Source organism: Bos indicus x Bos taurus, chromosome 5 (assembly GCF_003369695.1).
Source record: "Bos indicus x Bos taurus breed Angus x Brahman F1 hybrid chromosome 5, Bos_hybrid_MaternalHap_v2.0, whole genome shotgun sequence".
NCBI lineage: Eukaryota > Metazoa > Chordata > Mammalia > Artiodactyla > Bovidae > Bos > Bos indicus x Bos taurus.
The window spans coordinates 59,203,036-59,229,685 of NC_040080.1; the positions used below are offsets into that span (position 1 = coordinate 59,203,036).

Consider the following 26,650-nt stretch of genomic DNA (forward strand, 5'->3'; position numbering starts at 1 on the left):
ATGGACTGCAGCACTCCAGGCTCCTCTGTTCATGGAATCCTCAAGGCAAGGAATACTGGAGTGGGTTGCCATTTCCTTTTCCAGGGGACCTTCCTGACTCTCAGATATAACTAGTGTTTCCTGTGTCTCCTGCCTTGGCAGATGGATTCTTTACCACTTGGGAAGCCCACTCTCTTTGGAGTTATAGTAATAATAATAACAAAATATCTTTGGACACTGCCAAATGCTACCTGAGAGGCAAAACTGCCCCTGGTCAAGAACCACTGACTTAATTTTCAGTCTTGCTGTATGGGTGCATCCAAAGACAACCTCAACATTATACAAAAGTAGGAATAGTTGCACTATGAACAAATATATTTTCCATGACTGGCTCTGTAAGACAGTTTTTAATAAGCAACAGCTTTACCTTTTAATTCAAATATCATTGAAAACATTACTCATAACTATGATTTTTAGATAAATTTAGCTTGTATAAAAAAAAAGCAATTTTATTTTGCTTAGTATAAGAGGATAGCTCTGAAAGTTTATTACAAACCAAGTGAAGAAATAACAATCCCTTTATAAGGCTAACATACAAAGGATGTTCAGGGAATAATTGATACCACCCAGTTGAAAAGGCTTCCTCCCGATACGATACAGCCACTAGCAAGATCAAAAAGTCTCTCCAGACTGAATATAGATGGCAGCGAGACATCAAATGGGACCTGAGAAAAAGCATAAAAGCGTTCATGAAATGCATTGTTTCAAACTGTTGACTGAAGTAACAATCTCAAAACACACAAACACCAATTCTAGGTAATGATCTTATGTGAAATATTCTTAACTCTTGCCTAAGATAAGACACAAAATTTCACATCTCTACTTTGCTGAAATGTCCTATATATCATTTTCTATCCTAATAAGACTCATATCTATGAATATATAAAAGTGGCATACAGATTCATGTCTGTAAATCTACAAAAATGAGACTATAAAATGGTAGACATTTCTAGAAATATGCATCATTTGATTTTATATAATCATTGCATATGATTTTAAGTTTAGGAATTTTAGTCCAGTTCCTAATGAACCACTTCTCTTCAGAACACATTGCGCAGTGAACAAATCTCTCCCCCTCATTTTGAGTTTAAATTCTGACATGGTGAAGCGAATTATGTTTGGAGTTCCTTCTTTCTGAAAGAAACACACAGTTACCATGTTGAGGACTAATGCAGCCAAAGTCATCTGAAAAATGGAAAATAAAGATTGTTTCTGGGGTCATGGCACACTGGTTATTTAAGTGGGAAGAATGGCAAGAAGGAAAGTGGGAAGATCAAACATGAAAGAAAGAAAACAAGTGTTCACTTGTTTCTAGGAAAGCACTTCATGCAGACTTAGATACTTGTGAAGATACATGAGCAAATAGCATGTAGAATGGTCACCATGAATTAAAGCCTTGGGGCCCCAAATCCTTGTAAGAAACTAGAGGACAAGTTTTATTAATGTCTTTTCTTGTTAAATGAAACTTTTATTCTGAAGAAAATACAATGAACTTAAAAATAGAGGCTGGTTTTCATTTCTTTTTCTTCACTCAATTGGATTAAAAAATAATAAAAGCATTCCAATACTTTCTATAACTTCAGATAATAAAGACTTGGAAAATTAATAATATCATGCTTTCTTAATTCTGAAGTAATTAGTGTTAGCAGTTTAAAGAGTATCTTTCCAAAACAACAGAGAATGAGATGGTTGGATGGCATCACCAACTCAATGAACATGTGTTGAGTAAACTCTGGGAGTTGGTGATGGACAGGGAGGCCTGGCATGCTGCAGTCCATGGGGTCGCAAAAAGTTGGACACAACTGAGCGACTGAACTGAACTGAACATGTTTTTTTGATATTGGGCTATATAAGTTGTTCATATATTTTGAAAATTAATCCACTGTCAGTCTCATCACTTGCAAATAATTTCTCCCATTCTATAGGTTGTCTTTTCACTTTGTTTATGGTTTCCTTTGATGTGCAAAAGCTTTTAAGTTTAATTAGGTCCCATTTGTTTATTTTTGTTTTTATTTTCATTACTCTAGGAAAAAGTGAAAGTGTTAAGTTTCTCAATCATGTCTGACTCTTTGCGGCCCCCTGGACTGCAATCTGTCAGGCTCCTCTGTCCATGGAATTCTCCAGGCAAGAATACTGGACTGGAGTGGATACCCATTCCCTTCTCCAGGGAATCTTCCCAACCTAGGGATTGAATCACAGTCTCCTACATGGCAGGCAGATTCTTCACTGTCTTGAGTAACAGATGGAGAATCCCATAAACAGAGGGGCCTGGCAGGCTACAGTCCATGGGGTGGCACAAAGTCAGACACATCTGAGTGACAAACACTTTCATTTTCTTTCAGTAATATGGTCATTTTAACAATATTAATTTCTCCAGTCCATGAACACATAATATCTTTCCATTTATTTGTGTCTTTTTCAATTCTTTCATTAGTGCATAATACTTTACAGTGAACACAACTTTCATCTCCTTGATTAAAAATTTTTCCCATGGTCTCTGTGGCACTTTGGACACTTCTCCAGTATTAGCTTTCAGAAATTTTATGGACGGTTCTGGGTTTTCCCTAAAGAATTTCTCAGGAAAAGTTAGGTTCCAAGTGAAATTATAGAATTTCTTTATTTGTCATTCAACAGAGATAATATTGGCAATCATATAATTATTGAGAAGTATTGTATGTGTTTAGTAAATAGTCTTGAGCCCAAATTGATATGGATAAGATAGCAGAGAATCTTGGTTTCTTTACCTGGATTAGGAAAGGTTTTATAGAAATAAAGGAAAAAATACCTTGATAGGTAGCAGACTGTAATTTAGTTCAAGTAGATTTTGATTCAAGGAGCAATATCAAAGACAGGATGATGATTTTGCCTGCCTAGAGAGGATAAAAGTATGAAAGAGTACAAGGAAGGCAAAGGAAGTTAATCAAGGTGGACCACACCGAAGGGGTTCATTAAAATCTGGCCTGGACTTGAACTTGTTCAGAAGAGTTCTGAAAGCCATTGGAGAGTTAAAGGTTATTTGCCAATGCTGTATTTTATATGAGTTTCAGCATGAAAACTAGATTTTACCATAATGAAAGATTTATTACTTTTGTTCCTTTGCTCTTACTATTTTCCTTGATTGAAAGAAAAATTGTTTTGTCTTCAAAATATCTATGCGTTTTCTTAAGCCACTAAGTTTTTTACTGAGCACCTTCTTTGAGACCTCTGCTTATTTCTCTCAGCCCAATGTCAGTTGCCTTTTCATTGATTTTAAGTGTTAATGACTAAGAAAAAAGGGAGAAAGCCAAATAACCACTAAATAATTAGATTTAGAGATAGGAATACCAGACCACCCGACCTGCCTCTTGAAATACCTATATGCAGGTCAGGAAGCAACAGTTAGAACTGGATATGGAACAACAGACTGGTTCCAAACAGGAAAAGGAGTACGTCAAGGCTGTATATTGTCACCCTGCTTATTTAACTTATATGCAGAGTACATCATGAGAAACGCTGGGCTGGAAGAAGCACAAGCTGGAATCAAGATTGCTGGGAGAAATATCAATAACCTCAGATATGCAGATAACACCACCCTTATGGGAGAAAGTGAAGAGGAACTAAAAAGCCTCTTGATGAAAATGAGACAGGAGAGTGAAAAAGTTGGCTTAAAGCTCAACATTCAGAAAACGAAGATCATGGCATCTGGTCCCATCACTTCATGGGAAATAGATGGAGAAACAGTGGAAACAGTGTCAGACTTTATTTTTTGGGGCTCCAAAATCACTGCAGATGGTGACTGCAGCCATGAAATTAAAAGAAACTTATTCCTTGGAAGGAAAGTTATGACCAACCTAGATAGTATATTCAAAAGCAGAGACATTACTTTGCCAACAAAGGTCCGTCTAGTCAAGGCTATGGTTTTTCCAGTGGTCATGTATGCATGTGAGATTTGGACTGTGAAGAAAGCTGAGCACCGAAGAATTGATGCTTTTGAACTGTGATGTTAGAAAAGACTCTTGGGAGTCCCTTGGACTGCAAGGAGGTCCAACCAGTTCATCCTAAATGAGATCAGTCCTGGGTGTTCATTGGAAGGACTGATGCTGAAGCTGAAACTCCAGTACTTTGGCCACCTCATGCGAAGAGTTGACTCATTGGAAAAGACCCTGATGCTGGGAGGGATTGGGGGCAGGAAGAAAAGGGGACAACAGACGATGAGATGGCTGGATGGCATCACTGACTCGATGAACATGAGTTGGAGTAGACTCCGGGAATTGGTGATGGACAGGGAGGCCTGGCGTGCTGTGATTCATGAGGTCGCAAAGAGTTGGACACGACTGAGTGACTGAACTGAACTGAACTCTTATAATTGGTAAGTGGAGGAGGGCATGGCAACCCACTCCAGTATTCTTGCATGGAGAATCCCATGGACTGAAGAGCCTGGCAGGCTACAGTCCATGGGGTCACAAAGAGTCGGACAGGACTGAGCGACTAAGCACAGCACAGCATAATTGGTAAGTGGGATATGAAAAATTGCAAGCACTGTGATACAGATGGATTTAACTTTGTGTCCTTTCAAGAACCTTAAAACAGAGTCACAGCCATAAAAAGAATAGCTTCAAGGTAGGAAAACAAATACTATTTTTATATAGCATTCTCACATGTCTTTTCCTACCATGTTTTCTATATCTTCTTTATTTATATCACCTGAATCTTTGAAGTTAGTGATTTACTGGATTTTTTTTTTTTTTTGGATCAGGGAAAAAAGATGCATTTCACAGTAGAAAGGATAATGTGATACTAACTTACTTAAGAGCTGATATCATGAATGACTAGTGACCCAACTAATAAAAGTTTAGATGAAAGGGAACCATTAACAGATGTATTTGGTTTCTCAATACTTTATATGACCAAGTGGATCCCATTACAACCAATAATGTTATTCTTCCCAGTCTAACAGAAATAGCACCCAACTCTAAGGAATACGAGAAAGGCTTATAAACAACTCTACCAGACATAGAAATTTTACACTTTCCTGGGAACAAAATTATCTTTTTGATCAACCGAATTTTTGTATTAATAAAATTTAAATATAACAGAAAAGAAGTTTTTTAAAAAAACATAATATCGGATCAAAGAGTCAGACTGGTAAGATAATAGAAATCTTTTAAAATTTAAAGAAATAACATTGTTAAAAAAACATTTTGCAGAGAAGAAGAAATTTAAAAATTGAAGATAAGATTATGGCAGAGAAAGCATATGTTCCAAAAACTGGTTCAATAGTCGTACTGCCTAAGAATAGGATCTATTCTTAAATCATGATGCCCATCACCATCACTGCACTGACACTCTACAAACACTGAACCCTGGCTATGCATGGTGTTTCCTTGAGCTCTTGAGTAGAGTTCACCTTTTAATAAAGGGCTATTCTTGCTCAGACATATCGCCCCTTATGATCACGAAACCAAAGGTTTCAGTCCAGCCGAAAATATTTCTGCAACGTAAGGAGCCCCGTCTCCATTTTCACATCTAAGTAGATGCCAAAAATGTTCAGGACAATGGCTTCTTTATTGAAATACATGAAGAGCACCTCCATGAGAGGAGTTAATATTGAGGGGGACTACATTCATTGGGATATATGTTCAAAAATCAATGTTAGGTGATGTCCATACTTTACAGTTATGGCACAATAATAAATAAATATTTGGTCTATGTCCCTGATTTTTTTGTATAGAGCTCCTAAAACCTTGGAAATTTTCTTTCATATGCTTATAAGATGACTAACGTGAGGAACGACTGAAGCAACTTAGCAGCAGCAGCAGCAGCAGCAAGGTGAGGAAAGATGCCTAGATAGCTTCAGGATGTGGTTGGTCACCAGGAAAACCAAGCATGTGTTTAGAGAGGTAAACATCCAGTCTAATAACTCATCCTTTGGGGAGGGAAGAGCAACTGAAGATGGAGTTCAATCACCAATGTCCAATGACTAAATCAACCGTGCCTACATAATAAGACCTCAATAAAAACTCCATGATGAGGACTTCCCTGGAGGGCCAGCGGTTGAGACTCCATGCTTCCATTGCAGGGGGCATGGGTTTGATACCTGGTCCAGGTACTAAGGTCCTACATGACACACAGTAGGGCAAAACACAAACAAACAAACAAAACAGAAAACAAAATGCTCGCAAACATTTTAAGGAGTTTCTTGGTTGGTAAACAAACTGATGTGCTGGGAGGGTGATGCACCCAAGGAGGGTATGGAAATTCTGCTCCTCCCAACCCCTATGTCTTGCCCTAATGCATCTTTATTTGGCTATTCCTCAGTTGTAGCCTTTACAAAAAACTGGTGCATGCTGAGTGTGCAGTAAGTTGTTTCAGTGTATGACTCTTTGTGACCCTATGGACTACTGGCTGCCAGGCTTCTCTGTCCATGGGATTCTCCAGGCAAGAATACCAGAGTGGTTGCCATGCTCTCCTTCAGGGGATCTTTCTGCCCAAGGGATTGAACCTGCATCTTTTATGTCTCCTGCATTGGCAGGCAGGTTCTTACCACTAGTGCCACCTGGGATAATAAACTAGTAAACTTAAGCAAAGTGTTTTCCTGAGTTCTGTGAGTTATTATAGCAAATTATCGAACCTTAGTGAACACTGGGGGAACTTCTGAATTTGTAGTCTGCTGTGGCAGAAGCATGGGTATCCTGGGCACCTCATTTAAGCTGGCATCTGAAGTGGGGGCATTCTTGGACTGAGCCCTTCACCTGTGGGAGTCTGTGCTAACTCTTCAGAGTGTCTGAAATGAACTGACTTGCTGGGCATCCAGTTGGTGGCAGAAAACTGTAGAATCAGCTAGTGTCCAGAAACTCCTGTAAGACTTGTATCTGCCATTACATAGATTAGGGCAGTGTTTAGCCACTGAATGCCTTTGGGCTTTCCCTTCACTCTTCCTCCTCCTCCCTGGTACCCCTTCTGCACACATGGCCTGCCCTTCATACCCTACCCCAGGCTGAGCCAAGGCACTATGTAATGAAAAATAATAGCACTTGCACCGATAGCTCCGTTATGGGTATATGCTTTTTATACGGAACTACTTAAGAAAACAATCCTTTAAGACCAAAAGAGACCATTAAGAGAAAAGTAAAAAGTTTTGGCTGTACATATCCAGGCTTATTTTGAGGACTCAAGAGTCTAAGTCCCAGAGAAAAGAGCTTTTGAAACCTGACCCCTATTGTGCAGAAAGAACGGCTGGTCTCTCACTCCAGCAAAGTCTTTTTCACCAAATAAAGAACTAATAAAGGGTCTCAAACAGGGCAAATCCCCTTCAAAACATCAGACTCTAATCAGAACAGGAAGCAGGAGTTATACAACCAACAATGAAGTGCATAAGGCATAAAGGCCAGATGCAAGTTCATGACCAAGGATTCAGTGCTTATAATCATGGGTTGGAGGAAGAATTAAAGGAACAGTGTTCTGGGGTAGGTGATTGAATAGAAATGCATATACTCAATGTACTGTAAAACTGAGTGTCTATTCCTCACTGTCTGTGGAGATGTATAAATCCTGATATTGTTCTATATGTGATGACATTGTTCTTACCTCATTGCCTTTATTTTCATAAGATGGTTTTAAAGTTTTATCAAGTCCTTTTTTTTAACTCCGGGAAAAAAGTGTTTCTCTGAAAAAGGAAGCCTGTATTTACTGAGGACTGGATATGTGCTGGAATCATTGCTTTACAGACTTTATTTCATTTGTAAATTAACTGTTAAAATGGAGGTCAAAGGAAAATGTGATTGAACTCTGGGTCACACTGTAGAATGTATTTTTAATCATGAGTGGGTGACTTGTGTATGATGTTTTCCCCTCACTTCTACATTAGAAAATAAACTTTAAACCAGCAAGAATGTTTCCAACTTCCTTTAGAACTCTTCCAGTTCCAATATAAAGATTAATTGAGCACTCTTATGAACTCATCACCAGTTGGGGAATCTTCATTTTTTATTTATTTTTTACTCATTGTCGTGGTTCAGGTTCCTGGAAAGCAGAGCCTGAGATAGAACTTAGCTTTTAGGAAGTTTATCAGGGCAGTCCCTTGGGATCAACACCCATGGGGAAAGGAGAGAAAGCAGGATTCGGCAGAGAGAGAGAAGATGGGCTGCAACGTGGTCGCAACAAACCCCACGCCAACCCCATGGGAAGCGGTGAAGCTGCAGTGGCCCTTTAGAATTGTCCTAAATTGTGGTTTTGGGGGGTCGGGTCATTTCACCATGTCAACCAGTAATTAGATACAGACAGCTTCCTGCCCCCACCAAAAAAGACCATGCCTTTAGGCATGGATTCCTGGAGAGTGTTGAGAATTGAAGGCTATTGGTCCACACATTTCCACAGCTGGGAAAACAAGTTCTTCAGGGGCCACAAAGGCATAAATATTTAATTGAGTGGTTAACTCTGTGTGTGTGTGTGTGTGTGTGTGTGTGTGTTAGTTGCTTCTAACTCAGTTGTATCTGACTCTTTGCAACCCCTTGGACTGTACCCGCCAGCCTCCTCTGTCCATGGGATTCTCCAGGCAAGAATACTGGAATGGGTTGCCATTTCCTTCTTCAGGGGATCTTCCCAACCGAGGGACTGAACCTGAGTCTCCTGCATTGCAGGCAGATTCTTGACCATCTGAGCCACTAGGGAAGCCATTAAACAAATGGCAATATGGCAGAAAAACACATACTAGTATATAGCCAATATGAGCATATGGGAGATTTAATGTATTGAAATTTTTTATACTAGATTTCTAGAGACTTATTTTCTGGGTCATGGTAAAACAAACTTAATACATTCCCAGTATTATTTCTATTAATCACTTTATTTAATTACCCTCAGGAACATTTCCCCCTCTGGAGTATGAGGAAAAGAATTAGAAACTAAGGAGTAGGAAGAAGATTCAGAAATAATATCCTCCCTCGAATAATGTCCTCCCATAACTTGAATATGAAAAAATTCAATAATTTTGCCTGCAGCTTAACTTTTCTTGAGGAATTCCCTATGGAAGGCCTAGAACCTTACATAAAAAAATTTTTCCCCCAAAAGCGGGAGCTGAAAACAAGTCCAGGGGCCCCACAGAGCCCATGGGAGGAGAAGAGGACTGGAGTCAGGTGGATGTGGGGGGAGAGGCTGCCCATGACAGGGGTATTTCATGTTTTATAGGCACTGCAGGCAGAGTTCAAGGGCAGCTGAGCAGTAGGGCAGAGGCAGTGCTGCACAGTGGTTAGAAACGTGATCTGGGAAGCCAGTCTGCCTGGGTATAAAACCTGGCTCTGATGCTAACCAGTTAAGGGACCTTGGGCAAGTGACTTACATTTCTCACATGTAAAGATTTTTTTTAATAGAAATCTAAACAGAAACAGAAACCTAAAGTCACATTCTCAATGAACTTCAGAGTGTAGTGTGGATTAACTGCCTACTGCTGCTGTAACATACAAACCTGCGACTTACAACAATACAAGTTTGTTCTCTTACAGTCCTGGAGGTAAGAAACCTGAATTCATTTTCATGGGGCTAAAGTCAGGGTGGAGGAAGGGCTGGTTCCTCCTGGAGGCTGTCAGCAAAGAATCTGTTTCTTTGCTTATTTTAGCCTCTAGAGTCCACTTGTCTTGGAATATGGCTGCCTTTTCCATCCTCAGACCACATCACTCCAATCTTGGCTTCCATCATCACTTTGCCATCTCCTCTTCTGCTATCAAATCTCCCTCTGCCTCCCTTTGACAAGGATACTTGGGACTACATTTAGGGCCCATGCAAATAATTCAGGATAATCACTGCCACCTCAATATCCTAAACCTGATCTACAAAATCCGTTTGGTCATATAAAATAATGGGTTCTAGGGGTTAGGGTGTACACATCTCTTGGAGGCATGATTCAACCTACCAAAAGGTGTGATTAAATTAGACAGCTTAGTTCAAAAAAATATCACATTTATATCATATCTTCTCAACAGAGTTTTGGTAATTGAAGTTACTGAATTAAGTGTTTAAAAAATGCATGGCATTTCTGCAGATGCCTTCAGTGCCAGACATTATTAGTGCTCATTAAACAAAGTACATACTTGTTCCTCCATGGTTCTCTACATACATCCTTGCACATTAGGGTGAGGCCAAGAGGATCAGAGCAGAAATTATGACACGGATTCCATGCTGGCTCTTATAAATGGTCACCTTAATTTATTGCCTAAACTGGGAGACTTTTGAGAATAAAGGGAAGTATATTAACTACTGGGCCTCCTTGGTAGCTCAGCAGTAAAGAATCTGCCTGCAGTGCAGGAGTTCAGTTCGGTTCAGTTCAGTTACTCAGTCATGTCTGACTCTTTGTGACCCCATAGACTGCAGCATGCCAAGCTTCCCTGTTCATCACCAACTCCCGGAGCTTACTCAAACTCACATCCATCACGTCGATGATGCCATCCAACCATCTTATCATCTGTCGTCCCCTTCTCCTCCTGCCTTCTATTTTTCCCAGCATCAGGGTCTTTTCTAGTGAGTCAGTTCTTCACATCAGGTGGCCAAAGTATTGGAGTTTCAGCTGTTCAATATACCAATGAATATTCAGGACTGATGTCCTTTAGGATGGACTGGTTGGATCTCCTTGCTGTCCAAGGGACTCTCAAGAGTCTTCTCCAACACCAGAGTTCAAAAGCATCAATTCTTTGGCACTCAGCTTTCTTTATAGTCCAACTCTCACATCCATACATGACTGTTGGGAAAACCATAGATTTGACTAGATGGACTTTTGTTGGTTAAGTAATGTCTCTGCTTTTTAATATGCTGTCTAGGTTGGTCATAGCTTTTCTTTCAAGGAGCAAGTGCTTTTAATTTCATGGCTGTGGTCACCATCTGCAGTGATTTTTGAACCCCCCCAAATAAAATCTCTCACTGTTTCCATTGTTTCCCCATCTATTGGTCATGAAGTGATGGGACCAGATGTCACGATCTTAGTTTTCTGAATGTTGAGCTTTAAGCCAACTTTTTCACTCTCCTCTTTCACTTTCATCAAGAGGCTCTTCAGTTCTTCTTCACTTTCTTCCATAAGGGTTGTGTCATCTGCATATCTGAGGTTATTGAGATTTCTCCCGGCAATCTTGATTTCAGCTTGTACTTCATCCAGCCCAGCGTTTCTCATAATGTACTCTGCATATAGATTAAATAAGCAGAGTGACAGTATACAGCCTTGACATACTCCTTTCTTGATTTGGAACCAGTCTGTTGTCCCATGTCCAGATCTGTTGTTTTTTGACCTACATACAGATTTCTCAGGAGACAGGTCAGGTGGCCTGCTATTCCCATCTCTTTAAGAATTTTCCACAGTTTGTTGTGATCACACAGTCAAAGGCTTTGGCATAGTCAATAAAGCAAAAGTAGATGTTTTTCTGAAACTCTCTTGCTTGTTCGATGATCCAGCAGATGTTGGCAATTTGATCTCTGGTTCCTCTGCCTTTTCTAAATCCAGTTTCAACATCTGGAAGTTCATGGTTCATGTACTGTTGAAGCCTGGCTTGGAGAATTTTGTGCAGTACTTTGCTAGCATATGAGATGAGTACAATTGTGTGGTTGTTTGAACATTCTTTGGCTTTGCCTTTCTTTGGGATAAGAATTAAAACTGACCTTTTTCAGTCCTGTGGCCAGTGCTGAGTTTTCCATATTTGCTGGCATATTGAGAGCAGAAGTTTCATAGCATCATCTTTCAGGATTTGAAATAGCTCAACTGGAATTCCATCACCTCCACTAGCTTTGTTCATAGTGATGCTTTCTAAGGCCCATTTGACCACATTCCAGAATGTCTGGCTCTAGGTAAGTGATCACACCATCGTGGTTATCTGGGTCATGAAGATCTTTTTTGTGTAGTTCTGTGTATTCTTGCCACCTCTTAATATCTTCTGCTTCTGTTAGGTCCATACCATTTCTGTCCTTTATTGTGCTCATCTTTGCATGAAGTGTTCCCTTGATATTTCTGATTTTCTTGAAGAGATCTCTCATCTTTCCCAGTTGATTGCTTTCCTCATTTTTTTGCATTGATCGCTGAGGAAGGCTTTATCTCTCCTTGCTATTCTTTGGAAGTCTGCATTCAAATGGGTATATCTTTCCTTTTCTCCTTTGCCTTTAGCTTCTCTTCTTTTCTCAGCTATTTGTAAGGCCTTCTCAGACAACCATTTTGCCTTTTTGCATTTCTTTTTCTTGGGGATGGTCTTGATCACTGCCTTCTGTATGATGTCATAGTTCCTCACGCACTCTATCAGATCTAATCCCTTGAATCTATTTCTCACTTCCACTGTATAATCTAAATCGATTTGATTCAGGTCATACCTGAATGGTCTACTGGTTTCCCCTACTTTCTTCAATTTAAATCTGAATTTGGCAATAAGGAGTTCATGATCTGAGCCACAGTCAGTTCCCAGTCTTGTTTTTGCTCACTGTATAGCAATGCAGGAGACAAGGGTTCAATCCCTGGGTCAGGAAGATACCCTGAGAAGGAAATGGTAACCCACTCCAGTATTTTCATCTGGGAAATCTCATGGACAGAGGAGTCTGGTGGGCTATAGTTCATGGGGTCACAAAAGAGTCAGACACAGTTTAGTGACTAAACCACCACCAACCATATCAGCTATTACACCAAATCAACAGGTATACACTGTGATTGCTACAGGCAAACCTGAATATCTATAATCACCCAACTTAAAAACATCCTGCAAAATCCCCCAGCCCTCTTCTCCTCTGACTGGGAGGCCAGGTAGTCCAGATAGCAGAGTTACAAGTTGAAGGTGAGTTGCCCTCCCCTTGCTGACTTTTATGAGAAATAAACCTTTATTGCCAGTTCACAGGGTATTTGTTCGTAGAACACAGCCTAAGCTATCCTGACTCAGACACGTACACTCTGGCAAGCTTGCTCTCTCCTCATTGTATTTCTGAATAGGGGACATTCCATCAGTGTAAGGGTTTGACTCCACTTAAAGGTCAGGTCATTTGCTCTCAGCAGCAAAGTTACAGGAAGAAATGCTCTAACTGGGTATAAATGCCGACACTGGGTTCCCTTCTGAACAGCTGTGACTGGTCTGCTTATGGGCTTTTGACTTGGGAGACTGAAATGAAAACTCCAGAGTTTGAACAATACTTGGCATTTCTTGATGCTTTTTTTATGAAGGAGTTCAGTGAGCTTAACATCAGGCAACTCTAAACAGGGGGCTCTTTTTCAGAGCAAAGACTTACAAAGAATGTGAACTGATGTTGGCATTTTGTTCAGGGGACTTTGTTGGTGAGAATGAAAGCATGAAGGGCTTTGTTGGTCAGCAGCTCTCACTGCAGCAGAAACTAGAGGGTAGCCCTGTGGGCTCTAGTGTGTAGAGGGAACACTGCTCATGCTAACTGCTTTGTTCACATCCATACACACCGCAAACAGCTGCCAACCATTCTTACAGCGTGGCCACCACTGACTGGCAATTTCTGATAAGAAGTGTAGCAGAGCATACAATTTACAAAGCAATTTCACATAAAGTATTTCTTTTTAGCTTTTTTTTCAGTATCTCTAACCTGAGCAATCAGCCTTTGGTTTGTCAATATTAATAAGAGGATGTGGAGGGGAAGGGGGCAAGGAAAGAGAAGGAGGAAGGGGAGGAGGAGAGGCAGTAAAAAGATGAATCAAACAGAGTGGGATCCACCCTGAGCCCCCCTGAACATCTAAACCCATATTGTGTGCCTGGTACCACTTCAGGCACTCTTGGGTTAATGCTAATTGTGTGGCCAAAGTAAAATGTGTCAATATTTATATGGATTTTTTTGTTCATCAAAAGCATAGTTTAACGGTTCTCCAGACAATTAAGCTGAGAGGGAAAAAATACCAATCCTCAAAGCTTACGTACTGTATGGTTCTTCTAATATAACATTCTTGAAATGACAAAACTATAGAAATGGAGAATAGATCAGTCATTGTCAACAGTCAGGGACAGGGTGGGGTGTGAGATTGGAGGTGACTATAAAAGGACAACAGGAGGGGTCCTTGTTGTGATGAAATTGTTCTGTAGTCTGACTTTATTAATGTCAATATCCTGGTTGTGATATTGTAATATAGCTTCATGCTGTACTACATTATTATGTTATATTTTTATTTCATGGGAGTCTATAATGAAGAATGGTTGAAAAATATTTGGCAAAACTAATACAATATTGTAAAGTTTAAAAATAAAATAAAAAAAGATTATATTAAATGTCTATTTGCTCTTTGAAAAGTTGCAAGCATTCAGATAGGCCAAAGGTCACTAATGCAGAGAGTTACTAATGATCAAATGAAGAAATGACTCATTTCCCATTATTTTAAGTCTGGGGAAAAAAAGATGGCTACAGTGTATTGGAAGTTTACACATGGTGTTGACAGGCAGTATATCAGATGTGTTACACACTGTCTCTAATGTAATCCTACACGAGGAGGAGCTATCATCAAAGTAATGATAAGGAGCTGAAGCAGAGAAGGAAATGTGAGTAGCTCACCATCACATCATAATAGATGGTGGAACTAAGAATCAAATCATGCTTTTATCCACTGAAATACATTGCTTCTGAAACCTTCAACAACATGGAATTGACCTGAGGTCTTTAAGGACAAATGGCTTGTCCACAGGAGTAACACTGGGGCTTGAGTGTTCATACAGCACTCTTTCCACCATGCTGTGCTCTCACAGGTGGTTGAGAAGAGAATATAATGGCAGTATCAGCTGCCTGAGAGACAGGGGAAATAAGGGCAAAAATCTCAACAAGGCTGGTGTCCAAAGTATAACAAGGAAAATGGGTAAATTTACATGAGTTCCTCCTTTGTAGATTTATTTGAATATAAAGAACTCTAATTCAGAACATTTCAAATGATCTGTCCTCTGACTCAGAAATATGGGGCAAAAATCAGCATCCCCCTAAAGTGCATTATAATCCCACTGTTAAGGGACCAGTTTTTTGATCAAGACAAAACTGTTACCAAAAAATGGATGAAGTGAGTGAAAACTAAGCACTTAATTCAGTTTGCAGTGAGATAGAAAGCAATGAACAGATCTGCTAATAATGTCCTTGCCTCTCACCGCCTTTGAGGTCATACAAAGTGACTCAACTTTGGGAAACTGTCCTCTTGATTCTGAAATACAGCTGTATCTGAAATTAAGCCAGGCTTGCTTTCTCAAGCAGCGCACACACTTGTTACCACTTTTCCAGTAAATACACAATATAAGGTTCATGACTATATTTTGGCTTAAATTACATCCAAGTATCATTATACCCCCAATTGCATGTCTGACAAAAGTGGGACCAGTGCTTTGAGCACAGACAACACAAAGGCTCTTGGTTCCTGGATGAGTGAGAGCTGTTTCACCTTGACACTGTTGCTGGCAAATCTCTGAGAGATGAGCGTTTTGAAAATGCTATAAACAGCTTAGCCTTTTCTTAGCATTTTGAAGAGCACATTAATAGCCTGGCCTTTTCTTAAGGGCTTTCTTTTTCCCTTAGCCAAATTTGACAGTTGGAAGTGAACAGTGAGCGGATGGAATCAAAGTCAGAGCTGTGTCTTAAAAGCAGTGTGGAAATGATGTCATCCGGCATTGTCTTCAAAAGAATATAAGAATATTAAGTGGATGTCTCATGAACTTACATACAAAGGATACTCTTCACTTGAGGACAGAATGATAATGTCTCACAGAAGAAAGATGTAATTCTTGATACCCATAAAATCTATTCAGACAGCTCTTAGCTGGTACCAAAAAACCCTGCAACTCTCAACCAAAAGAAGTTATATTAATAGAATTAATTTTTTGATACCTAATAAGCTATAGAATAGCTTGTTCTCCATGCTGTAAATGACAGTTTAAAGATGGTATTGTCATTGTTACCATTTGGGAAATTTTGTTAAAAAGAAACCAAGAGGTATACGGTCATGTAACAGAATTAGCCAAAGGAAGTTAAAAAGCATAACACTACCCTCTTAGACTTAACAGCTTCCCAAAAAGTTATATGGAAGCTCTCCTATATAAACAGGGACACATGCAACCCCATCCAACACCCAGAAAAACTGCAGAGCTTATTTCAAAGGGTATGTTGAGAATCCACCTAGTTTTTCCCCTGTCTTCTGTGTATAAACACACAGCAACTCCGTAGCAGCTGAATTTTTAAACACTGGCTGAGCAGTTTGCCAGGAGCGGTGTCTGCTTACAGCAGGAAGAGGCCTAGAAATTAGGAATGCTTTATCAGATGTTGTGGCCAACTGCATTTTCCCAAAATAGCTGCAACAATGTTCTGCATACAGCTGGAAGTCAATAATTACCAATGAACAGAGAGTTGTATAAGATGACTTAGTCCTCCCCACAGTTAGTCACAGCAAGAGCGGAAAGAATATTTTCAGCGTCATATTTGAATCCTATCTGACAACTTGGAAACTGTAGTAATTTGAACTTATGTAGGCAATAAAAGGATAGCTTCATTGCTGGCACACCAAAAAGTATACCTAACTGTCATTTGCATTCTGTGCTAAGAAGGTCAGCATGGAGCACTCATTCTCTTGCTTCATTTCCTTGCTAGTCGCAGGTTCTTTTTGTCACAAGCTATGTGGCAATATTTATTTTAATCAAGAAGAGGCAATACAAGCAAAGGCAATTATAACAGGTAGGTTTGGTAAGGAACTAAACAGCAAGATCTCATCCCAGTGACCAAAAAAAAAAAAAAAAAAAGCATGTAACTGTATTTGTCTGACAATTTATTTCTTGGAACAAGCTTGTAAATGCCCATATGCTCATGCTCCATCCAGCACTATCAGGTAAGTCTAGCTCTCAGTGGAGGGGTTAGCATGGGGTCAATTGGAGGTACCTTCTCTTGGACCAAAGACCGAAGATTGGGATCTCATGTTGGAATCTTGCACCTTGATGGAATTTCTCTAAGCTCCAACAGTGATTTATATTACAGGAACAGAAAATGACTCCTGGTTTTCTCCCTATCTTTAGCACCATTGCTCTCCTTTTCTGTCAATGTTTCAGAACAAATTTGTATCTTAAAAATCAGTTGAAATTAGTTGACTAGAGCTTGAAGAATTCAAACATAGAAGGCAGGACTATGGTAAAGACGATGATGATGACAATGAAATAGTTAATAATTTACTAAACATTTATTTGCTCTTTGAACTTCCAGATGTTCCAGCTGGATTTAGAAAAGGCAGAGGAACCAGAGATCAAATTGCCAACATCCGCTGGATCATGGAAAAAGCAAGACAGTTCCAGAAAAACATCTATTTCTGCTTTATTGACTATGCCAAAGCCTTTGACTGTGTGGATCACAAGAAACTGTGGAAAATTCTGAAAGAGATGGGAATCCTAGACCACCTGACCTGCCTCTTGAGAAATCTATATGCAGGTCAGGAAGCAACGGTTAGAACTGGACATGGAACAACAGACTAGTTCCAAATAGGAAAAGAAGTACGTCAAGGCTGTATATTGTCACCCTACTTATGTAACAGATATGCAGAGTACATCATGACAAACGCTGGGCTGGAAGAAGCACAAGCTGGAATCAAGATTGCCGGGAGAAAGATCAATAACCTCAGATATGCAGATGACACCACCCTTATGGCAGAAAGTGAAGAGGAACTAAAAAACCTCTTGATGAGAGTGAAAGAGGAGAGTGAAAAAGTTGGCTTAAAACTCAACATTCAGAAAACTAAGATCATGGCATCTGGTACCATCACTTCATGGCAAATAGATGGGGAAACAGCGGAAACAGTGTCAAACTTTATATTTTTGGGCTCCAAAATCACTGCAGATGGTGATTGCAGCCATGAAATTAAAAGACACTTACTCCTTGGAAGGAAAGTTATGACCAACCTAGATAGCATATTGAAAAGCAGAGGCCTTACTTTGCCAGCAAAGGTCCGTCTAGTCAAGGCTATGGTTTTTCCAGTGGTCATGTATGGATGTGAGAGTTGGACTGTGAAGAAAGCTGAGTGCCGAAGAATTTATGCTTTTCTTTTTTTTTTGAATTTTTTTTTTTTTTTTGAATTTATGCTTTTGAACTGTGGTGTTGGAGAAGACTCTTGAGAGCCCCTTGGACTGCAAGGAGATCCAACCAGTCCGTTCTGAAGGAGATCAGCCCTGGGTGTTCATTGGAAGGAATGATGCTAAAGCTGAAACTCCAGTACTTTGGCCACCTCATGTGAAGAGTTGACTCATTGGAAAAGACTCTGATGCTGGGAGGGATGGGGGGCAGGAGGAGAAGGGGACGACAGAGGATGAGATGGCTGGATGGCGTCACCGATTCGATGGATGTGAGTCTGAGTGAACTCCGGGAGATGGTGATGGACAGGGAGGCCTGGCATGCTGTGATTCATGGGGTCGCAAAGAGTCGGACACGACTGAGCGACTGAACTGAACTGAACTGAACTGATGCTGTGCTGAGTCGTTTCAGTCATGTTTGACTCTTTATGACCCCATGGACGGTAGCCCACAAGGCTCCTCTGTACTTGGGATTCTAAAGGCAAGAATATGGAGGGAGTTACCATGTCCTCCTCCAGGGGATCTTCCTGACCCAGGGATTGAACATACATCTTTTAGGTTTCCTGCATTGGCAAGCGGGTTCTTTACCACTAGCGCCACCTGAGAAACCTCTATTTGCACTAGACCCTACTCCCAATACTAACATACTTTATTTACTTTAATCCTCAAGATTGTGAGGCATTATTGGTATTATTATCCCACTTTATATCTGAGAAAACTGAAGCTTAGAGAAGTTAAATAATTTGCCTTGGGTCAAACAAGATCCAAGGCTGGGATTTCAACCCAGGTCTGTCAGGAGCCAAAGCCCCTAAATGTTATAAATCATGTGTCTTCAAAAACCAATTTTTTTCTGTGACATACTCTTGCATTGCAGGCAGATTCTTTACCATCTGATCCACCAGGGAAGCCCTCGTAAACCACAGTTTGTACAAAATTATATTTAAGCCTGATTTTTTAATTACCAATGGTCTGCTGCAGTTATTCTACACATTTCCACAATAAAAAATTAAGTTCTTCATTTAAAAAAAATGGAAAAATAATGAATGGCTAGATGAAAAAAAATCAGATATTAAATTTCAGGTATTGAAAATTAAAGAGAATTTAATTCAGTTCCAGAAACATTAACCAAGTCATGTCCTGTACAAGGCACTGTAAGAATTCATTCAAAGATTGAGATAGCATCGCCCCTGCTCCAGAGAAGCCAAAGCACTCGTGGTAGGGACACAGTGTAATGTTTCAAGACTTACTAAAATATAATCTCCTAAGAGAAGTCTCCCCTATCACCTATCTAACCTGCTGACCCATTCTCTGTTACTTTCTATCACAGGGATGAGCATACTTTTTCTGTAAAGGGCCAGATGGTAAACGATTTAGGCTTAGTGGGTTATATGGTCTCTGTCAAAACCACTCAGCTCTGCTGTTGTAGTTTGAAAGCAGCTTTAGACCCACTGGTAAACAAATGAACATGGCTGTGTTCCAATAAAACTTTATTTACAAACAGGCAGTTGGCCAAGTAACTGTGCCAACTGGGCACAGTTTGCCAACCCTACTCTAACATCTCACTCTGTTTTTTCCTTTATAGCACTTAACAAAGTGTGGTATTATCTTATTTATTTATTTACTGTTTCCCTCTACAAAAAAAAAAAATAGCAGCTCCAAGAGAGTGGGGTCCTTGTTGCTTGTTCACAGCAGGCTCTCTAGGGTCTATAAAAGAATTCCTGACACCTAGGCAACTCACTCTGTGTATTTGTTGATCAGTTACATGAATGAACACCATTCCACAAAAGGAGAAACATGGACTGCCAACAAAATATGAACTATATTTGGCCTTACTGTTAATAAATATAAAATAATTGAAAATGTCATTTTTTACTTGTTAGATGTACAACAGTTAGAAGAAGAGAATGATGAGGAGGGGAGGAGGGGTGTAAGGGGGAGGGAGAGAGAGAGCAGAAAGAGGATGAGAACTAGTATGGATGGGTATGTGGGCAAACTGGGCCTCTCACTACTGCAGGTAGGAGAGAAAACCGGTGGCCATTTGCAATTATACACCAAGTTGTATATGCCCATTCAAAAAGGGCAAAGGATTGAACAGACATTTCTCCAAGGATATACAAAAGGGTAATCGGCACATGAAGGATTCTCAATTAAATTAGTTTTAGAGAAATGCAAGTCAAAATCACAATGAGGTACCACTTTACATCCATTAAGATGGTTATTTTCAAAAAAGAGAAAATAAGTGTTGGTGAAGAAATGGAGATTTTAGAACCCTCTTGCACTGTTGATGGGAATGTGAAATGGTGCAGCTGTTGGGCATTCCTTAAAAAGTTAAGCACAGAATTACTATATGAGCCACCAATTCCTCTCCTAGGTATATGCCTGGATACGTATACACTCATGTTTATAGTAGCATTATTTACAAGAGCCAAAAAGTAAAAACACCTTGAATGTTCATCTATCCACAGAAGAGTGGATAAACAAATATGGTATATGCATACAATGGAATATTATTTAGTCTTAAAAAGGAATGCAGTACTGATACATGCTAAAACATGGATGAACTTTGAAAACATTGTGTTAAATCAAGTGTGTGTGTGTTGGTGGCTCAGTCATGTCCAACTCTTTGTGGCCCATGGACTGTAGCCCACAAGGCTCCTCTGTCCATGGGATTCTCCAAGCAAAAATACTGAAATGGGTTGTCACTTCCTATTCCAGGGGATCTTCCCATCCCAAGGATTGAACCTGCATCTCTAAGTCTCCTGCATTCGCAGGCAGATTCTCTACCACTAGCGCTACCTGGGAAGTCCAAATGAAGTAAGCTAGCCACAAAAAACCAATATTGTATGATTCCATTTATATGTAATATTCAGAACAGGCAAATAGCAGAATAGAGGTTATCAGGAACTTGGGGAGGAGAGGAAATGAGAGTTATTATTTAATGGGTACAAAGTTTCTAACTGGGATGGTGAAAAATCTGTGGAGATGGATGGAGGAGATGTTTGCACAATATTTTGAATGTACTTAATGCCACTGATATACACTTTAGAAATGATTAAAATTATAAATTTTATATTATATATGGTTAACCACAATAAGGTGTATACAGATCTTTCTTGATTTAGGGAGGGGTTGTGAAAAGTGTCCAACTCTTTGTGATGTCCCAATAAATGGGTCAATAAGTGGATCTGTAAAGAGATCAGACCAGTCAATCCTAAAGGAAATATGATTCAAAGAGCTGAGTCATTTGAAAAGACCCTGATGCTGGGAAAGATTGGGGGCAAGAGGAGACGGGGACGACAGAGGATGAGATGGTTGGATGGCATCACCGACTCAATGGACATGGGATTGGATGGACTCTGGGAGTTGGTGATGGACAGGGAGGCCTGGCGTGCTGCAGTTCATGGGGTCACAAAGAGTCAGACACGACTGAGTGACTGAACTGACTGAAAGGAAATCAATCCTGAATATTGGTCAGAAGGACTGATGCTGAAGCTGAAGCTCCAATAGTTTGGCCACCTGATGCGAAGAGCTGACTCATTAGAAAAGACCCTGATGCTGGGAAAGACTGAAGGCAGGAGGGAGAAGTTGGACAAGTTGGACAAGGCAAAGGATAAGTTGGGTGGATAGCACCACTGACTCAATGGAGTTGAGTTGAGCAAACTCCAGGAGCTGGTGAAGGACAGGGAAGCCTGGCGTGCTGCAGTCCATGGGGTTGAAAAGAGTCAGACACGACTGACCAACTGAACAGAAACAATAAATGGATAAACTCATCATGGGTTGAAAATATTTCAAGTCAAAAATATCCTTAATATACCTAACTTACCAAACATCAGAGCTTAGCCTAGCACACACCTTAAAAGTGCTCAAAACACATACATTAGCCCGTAGTGGGACACGGTCATCTAAAACAAAGCCAACTTTACAATAAAGTGTTGAGTAGCTCCAGTACTCTTGCCTGGAAAATCCCATGGACAGAGGAGCCTAGAAGGCTGCAGTCCATGTGGTCTCTGAGGGTCGGACACGACTGAGCGACTTCACTTTCACTTTTCACTTTCATGCACTAGAGAAGGAAACGGCAACCCACTCCAGTGTTCTTGCCTGGAGACTCCCAGGGACAGGGGAACCTGGTGGGCTGCCGTCTATGGGGTCGCACAGAGTCGGACACGACTGAAGTGACTTAGCAGCAGCAGCTTATGCATGGAGAAGGCAATGGCACCCCACTCCAGTATTCTTGCCTGGCAAATCCCATGGATGGAGGAGCCTGGTAGGCTGCAGTCCGTGGGGTCGCTAGGAGTCGGACACGACTGAGAGACTTCACTTTCACTTTTCACTTTCATGCATTGGAGAAGGAAATGGCAACCCACTCCAGTGTTCTTGCCTGGAGAATCCCAGGGACGGGGGAGCCTGGTGGGCTGCCGTCTCTGGGGTCACACAGAGTCAGACATGACTGAAGTGACTTAGCAGCAGCTTATGCATACTTATTATGCACATTTATTGCGTACTGTACTGAAAGTTAAAAAGAGAATGGTTGTTACATGTGTGGATTCTTTCCTCTTGGGATCATGTGGTTGATGGGAGCTATGGCTCACTGCTGTTGCCCAGCATTACAAGTATCAGACTGCATTGTCACTAGCCTGGGAAAAGTTCAAATTTCAAAATTCGAAGTACAGTTTCTATTGAATAGGTATTGCTTTCACAATATTGTAAAGTTAAAAAATCAAAAGTTGAATCACTGTAAATCAGGGACCACGGGTATATGCTTTTTACTCTAAAATCCTATTCCTAACAATTAACGTGGAGGATGGGTAATGCAGAAGGGTGAAATAAGTATGTACTAGAATCCATCAACTTCAAGATCCATGAATAAGGATCTAATTATATAAATAAAGCCTGACATGACAATACACAAAAGAAACTATTATGTAGGCATTAAATTGAACAGGGTAGACTTTTCACAAAAAATATCTCCATTAACACTATTGCTGAATAAAAAAAAAAGTTAAAAAATGTGTGTGCAGAATGATCTCATTGATGTAAAAATTCTAAAGTCTAATTATATATGAAAAATATGTAAGATATTCTCCAAAATGTTAATAGTGGTTATTCTCTGAATGGAGGGTTTGAGATGATTTTAAGATTATCCTCTTCACAATTTTCTGTACTATTTTCTAACAAAAAATATGTCTAACCAAAATAACATGCTGTTATAAATTCATGTTTATCACTTTTTTCACATTAATTAAGGAGGGTTAAGCCCTTGATACTTTCATAATAGATGTTTTCTGCATTTCCATTTCCATAGCAACAACATACTTGTGAGAGAATCAGATATAGTTTTAAAAGAGATACATACCTCAGATAGTGGAGTTGCCATTTCATCACCCAAAAACAAAGATACTATTTCATTGCAACAGACAATAATCATGTTCTAGAAATAAAAGACAACATAGTGAGGTTGATCTTATTGGTAAAATACTGGGTATTTTAGTTACAAATTATTTGTCTCATTTGTCTTTTGCTACATCATTCTCTAACCCTAATTCCCAGGATGAAATTTAGAGATATTCAGAGGTCACAATCTTTAAAGTAATTATGGTTACTTGAAAGATACAGAATAGCCACAAAATATAAGATTTAATGATGAATAATAAACTATTTTAGGATTTTTTTCCTGCAAATTCACCACTAAAATTCATATGTTACAGAGGTACAGGTAAAGGAATTTACACCAAAATAAGATTTTGGAAGACCACTTTTCTTCTGAGAAGAGAGCCCTGGAATAAAGAGGGTTGGATCTCAGAAAGTATTTAAGAAAAGATGAACAGTTGGGAATTGACAAAAAAAAAAAAAACAACTGGAAAGCGTAAATAAAGAGGAAGAGAGCGGTGGCACGTAGAATCTTTCAGCTGTGGCACGTGAACTCTTAGTTGTGAAGTCCCGTGTGCTGCAACTAAGACCTGGCAAGGACAAATAAATAAGTATTTTTTTGTTTGGATATTTTTATTTTTTTAATTTAAATTTATTTATTTTAATTAGAGGCTAGTAAGCCAGAAAGAAAAACACCAATACAGTATACTAACACATATATATGGAATTTAGAAAGATGGTAATGATAACCCTGTATGTGAGACAGCAAGAGACACAGATGTATAGAACAGTTTTTTGGACTCTGTGGGAGAGGGCGAGGGTGGGATAATTTAGGAGAATGGCATTGAAACATGTATAATATCATATAAGAAACAAATCGCCAGTCCAGGTTCAATGCAGGATAGAGGAAGCTTGGGGCTGGTGCACTGGGATGACCCAGAGGGATGGTATGAGGAGGGAGGCGGGAGGGGGGTTCAGGATTGGGAACACGTGTACACCCCTGGTGGATTCATGTTGATGTACGGCAAAACCAATACCATAAGTATTTTTTAAAAAGAGGAAGAGTCAGTATCGTCCTCAGTCCATTGTTGAAGACACTGCTGCAGCTCCTACTGTATGGCCACAGCTGTGTTTCTGAATGGACACTGGACCCAAGAAAGATCAACCCATCAGATTCTCCATCATTGTGATTTTTACATAAGGAAAGACAACAGAAGAGCACTATCAGCAGTACTGGCTGCATGAGCTGAGAGGTCCCAACAGGAGTTGGAGAAGGCAGCCCATGGACTAGACGTATAATGAGTAAGAGGAGGAAACAGAGATAAAGGAGAACTTATGCCCCTGTAGGTCTGTGTGCACTCTTGGCTCCTGACTCTCCAAGTTTCATTTTCTGTGGGGTCCACTGTATTTTGTCCCTGGTCCTTGGTTATGCAAGAGCTTACTGACTATGCCCTGCCAAACACTGCCTCCTTATCAAACCTATTTCATTTGGGTTAGTGTAAGTACTGATAGTTGTTCTTTACTTACAACTAAAGGAGTCATGATCATAAGACTGTCAGAGATAAACTATGCTTATCTCACAGTGTTGCTCACATCTTTCAACAATTTGCTTTTATTTCAGTAGTATTAGTATGTACATGTACTAACATCCAGAAATATGAAAATGATCAAAGTGCATTCATTTTTAAATTAACACTCACCAAGGCTGGCTAAAAGCCTTAAAATAAAGAAACAATTGAACTCATATTAAAGTTTTAACAAATGCAGAAACATAGAAAAGATCAAAATTTGGAGTTCCAAAGCTATAGCTAATTCTATTCACTTTAACAAATATATCTGAGGCATTCTACTAGGCACTGTGGAGCACAAAGATAAAGAAACAGACCCCATCCTCACCAAGTGTATAAGAGCTGAAAAAAAAAATAGATTCATACTTGACTAAATAATATGCCAAGTAGAGCATGGTCAGAAAATGGGTAGCTATGACATGTTATAAGAGCCTAGAGATGGGAGAGAGAGTAATATGTATATGGAACAGGGAACATTTCCTGGAGAAAGGGAACTGAGACATGAGGAAGTAGTAGCTGGCAGAGGATGGGGACAAGGATGGAGGGAGCCATGTAAGCAATGTAACAGCAGATACTCAAGGAACATAAAGAGCCTGGCATGGTCTTTACCACGGAAGTGTATTGGAAGCTTGGTGGTAAGAGTGGTGAGGAATAAGACTGAGAGGTATACTTATAACAGGACATGTAAATGTAAGGAATTTGGGTTTTGTTGCTTAGGAAATTGAGAGGCACTGGACTGAGGGGATAATGATTGCTTTAAGAAAATATTAATAATTCTGGCCATCTGGCCACTGTTTAAAGGTTAACTAGACTAGGAAGAAAAAAGAGAATGAAATTAGCTAGGAGGCTTCTCAAATTGGGCAGGAAGCGATCATGACCAGAAGTAGGGCAGTGTTCATGGGACCAGAAAGGATGGAAGGCAGCAGGACATCCAGCACTCATCGGGGGTCACCAGGTCTCTATGGTGAACTTTGCAGTCTGGTCCCCTCTACTAGATGGGGCAACATACATCCCGGAGTGTGTTCTTACATATTCTTACTTGTCCCTATTTCTATGTTTCTAATTGAGTTCTTAGGACCGGTTAAAGTATGTTTTCTTTTTATACAAAAGGTTGCAATAATAGCTGTGATGGGCCGCTGTCATGATTTCATCAAGAGCTATCAAGCAAAACGACACTGTCTGTATCATTAAACATTTCACATAACAGATGGAGACACCATGTTTCCTGATAAATGCCTTCCATGGTCTGTCTCAACACATAGTGAACAGAAATTTTGCCTCAACAACGTTCTATTTCTTTGGTGTTATTTCAGGTAGACCACTTAAACGTGTCAGAAACTGGCTGATTCGCTGCTGGGCTGTGAGGGACCTCCTGTGACCTTTCTGCCTAGAAATGAAGACAAGGGAAGCACCAAGCTCATCAATTCCTGGGAAGGCTGCCAGAGGGATGCTGCAGTTGGCAAGGGGGGCCGGGAGGGCACAGACGGTCTCTTGCTCAATATTTGCCATTTCCCCCTTAAGAAGGAGCATCTGTTGATTCTATGAGTGGTGGGCCTCTGAGTTACTACAAAACTAACAGAGCCAACATTTTGACTTTGAAGTTCCCATGGTCATTCATCAGTTTTATGAACAGAAAAAAAAAAAAAAGAAAACCATTCTAAA

General features: G+C 40.0%; 1 protein-coding gene across 8 annotated transcripts in view; it reads right to left on the reverse strand.

The window, feature by feature from the left end:
- Window positions 1-446: 446 nt before the first annotated feature.
- The window catches only part of CFAP54 (cilia and flagella associated protein 54), a 312,031-nt gene continuing 285,827 nt past the window's right edge, over window positions 447-26,650 (reverse strand). For all 8 annotated transcript variants that reach the window (XM_027542095.1, XM_027542091.1, XM_027542096.1 and 5 more), the window contains 2 exons: window positions 23,407-23,481; window positions 447-704 (listed from right to left, as the gene is read on the reverse strand). In XM_027542095.1, coding sequence (XP_027397896.1) covers window positions 585-704; window positions 23,407-23,481 — 195 coding nt within the window. In that variant the 3' untranslated portion in view covers window positions 447-584. The remainder of the gene's footprint in view (window positions 705-23,406; window positions 23,482-26,650) is intronic.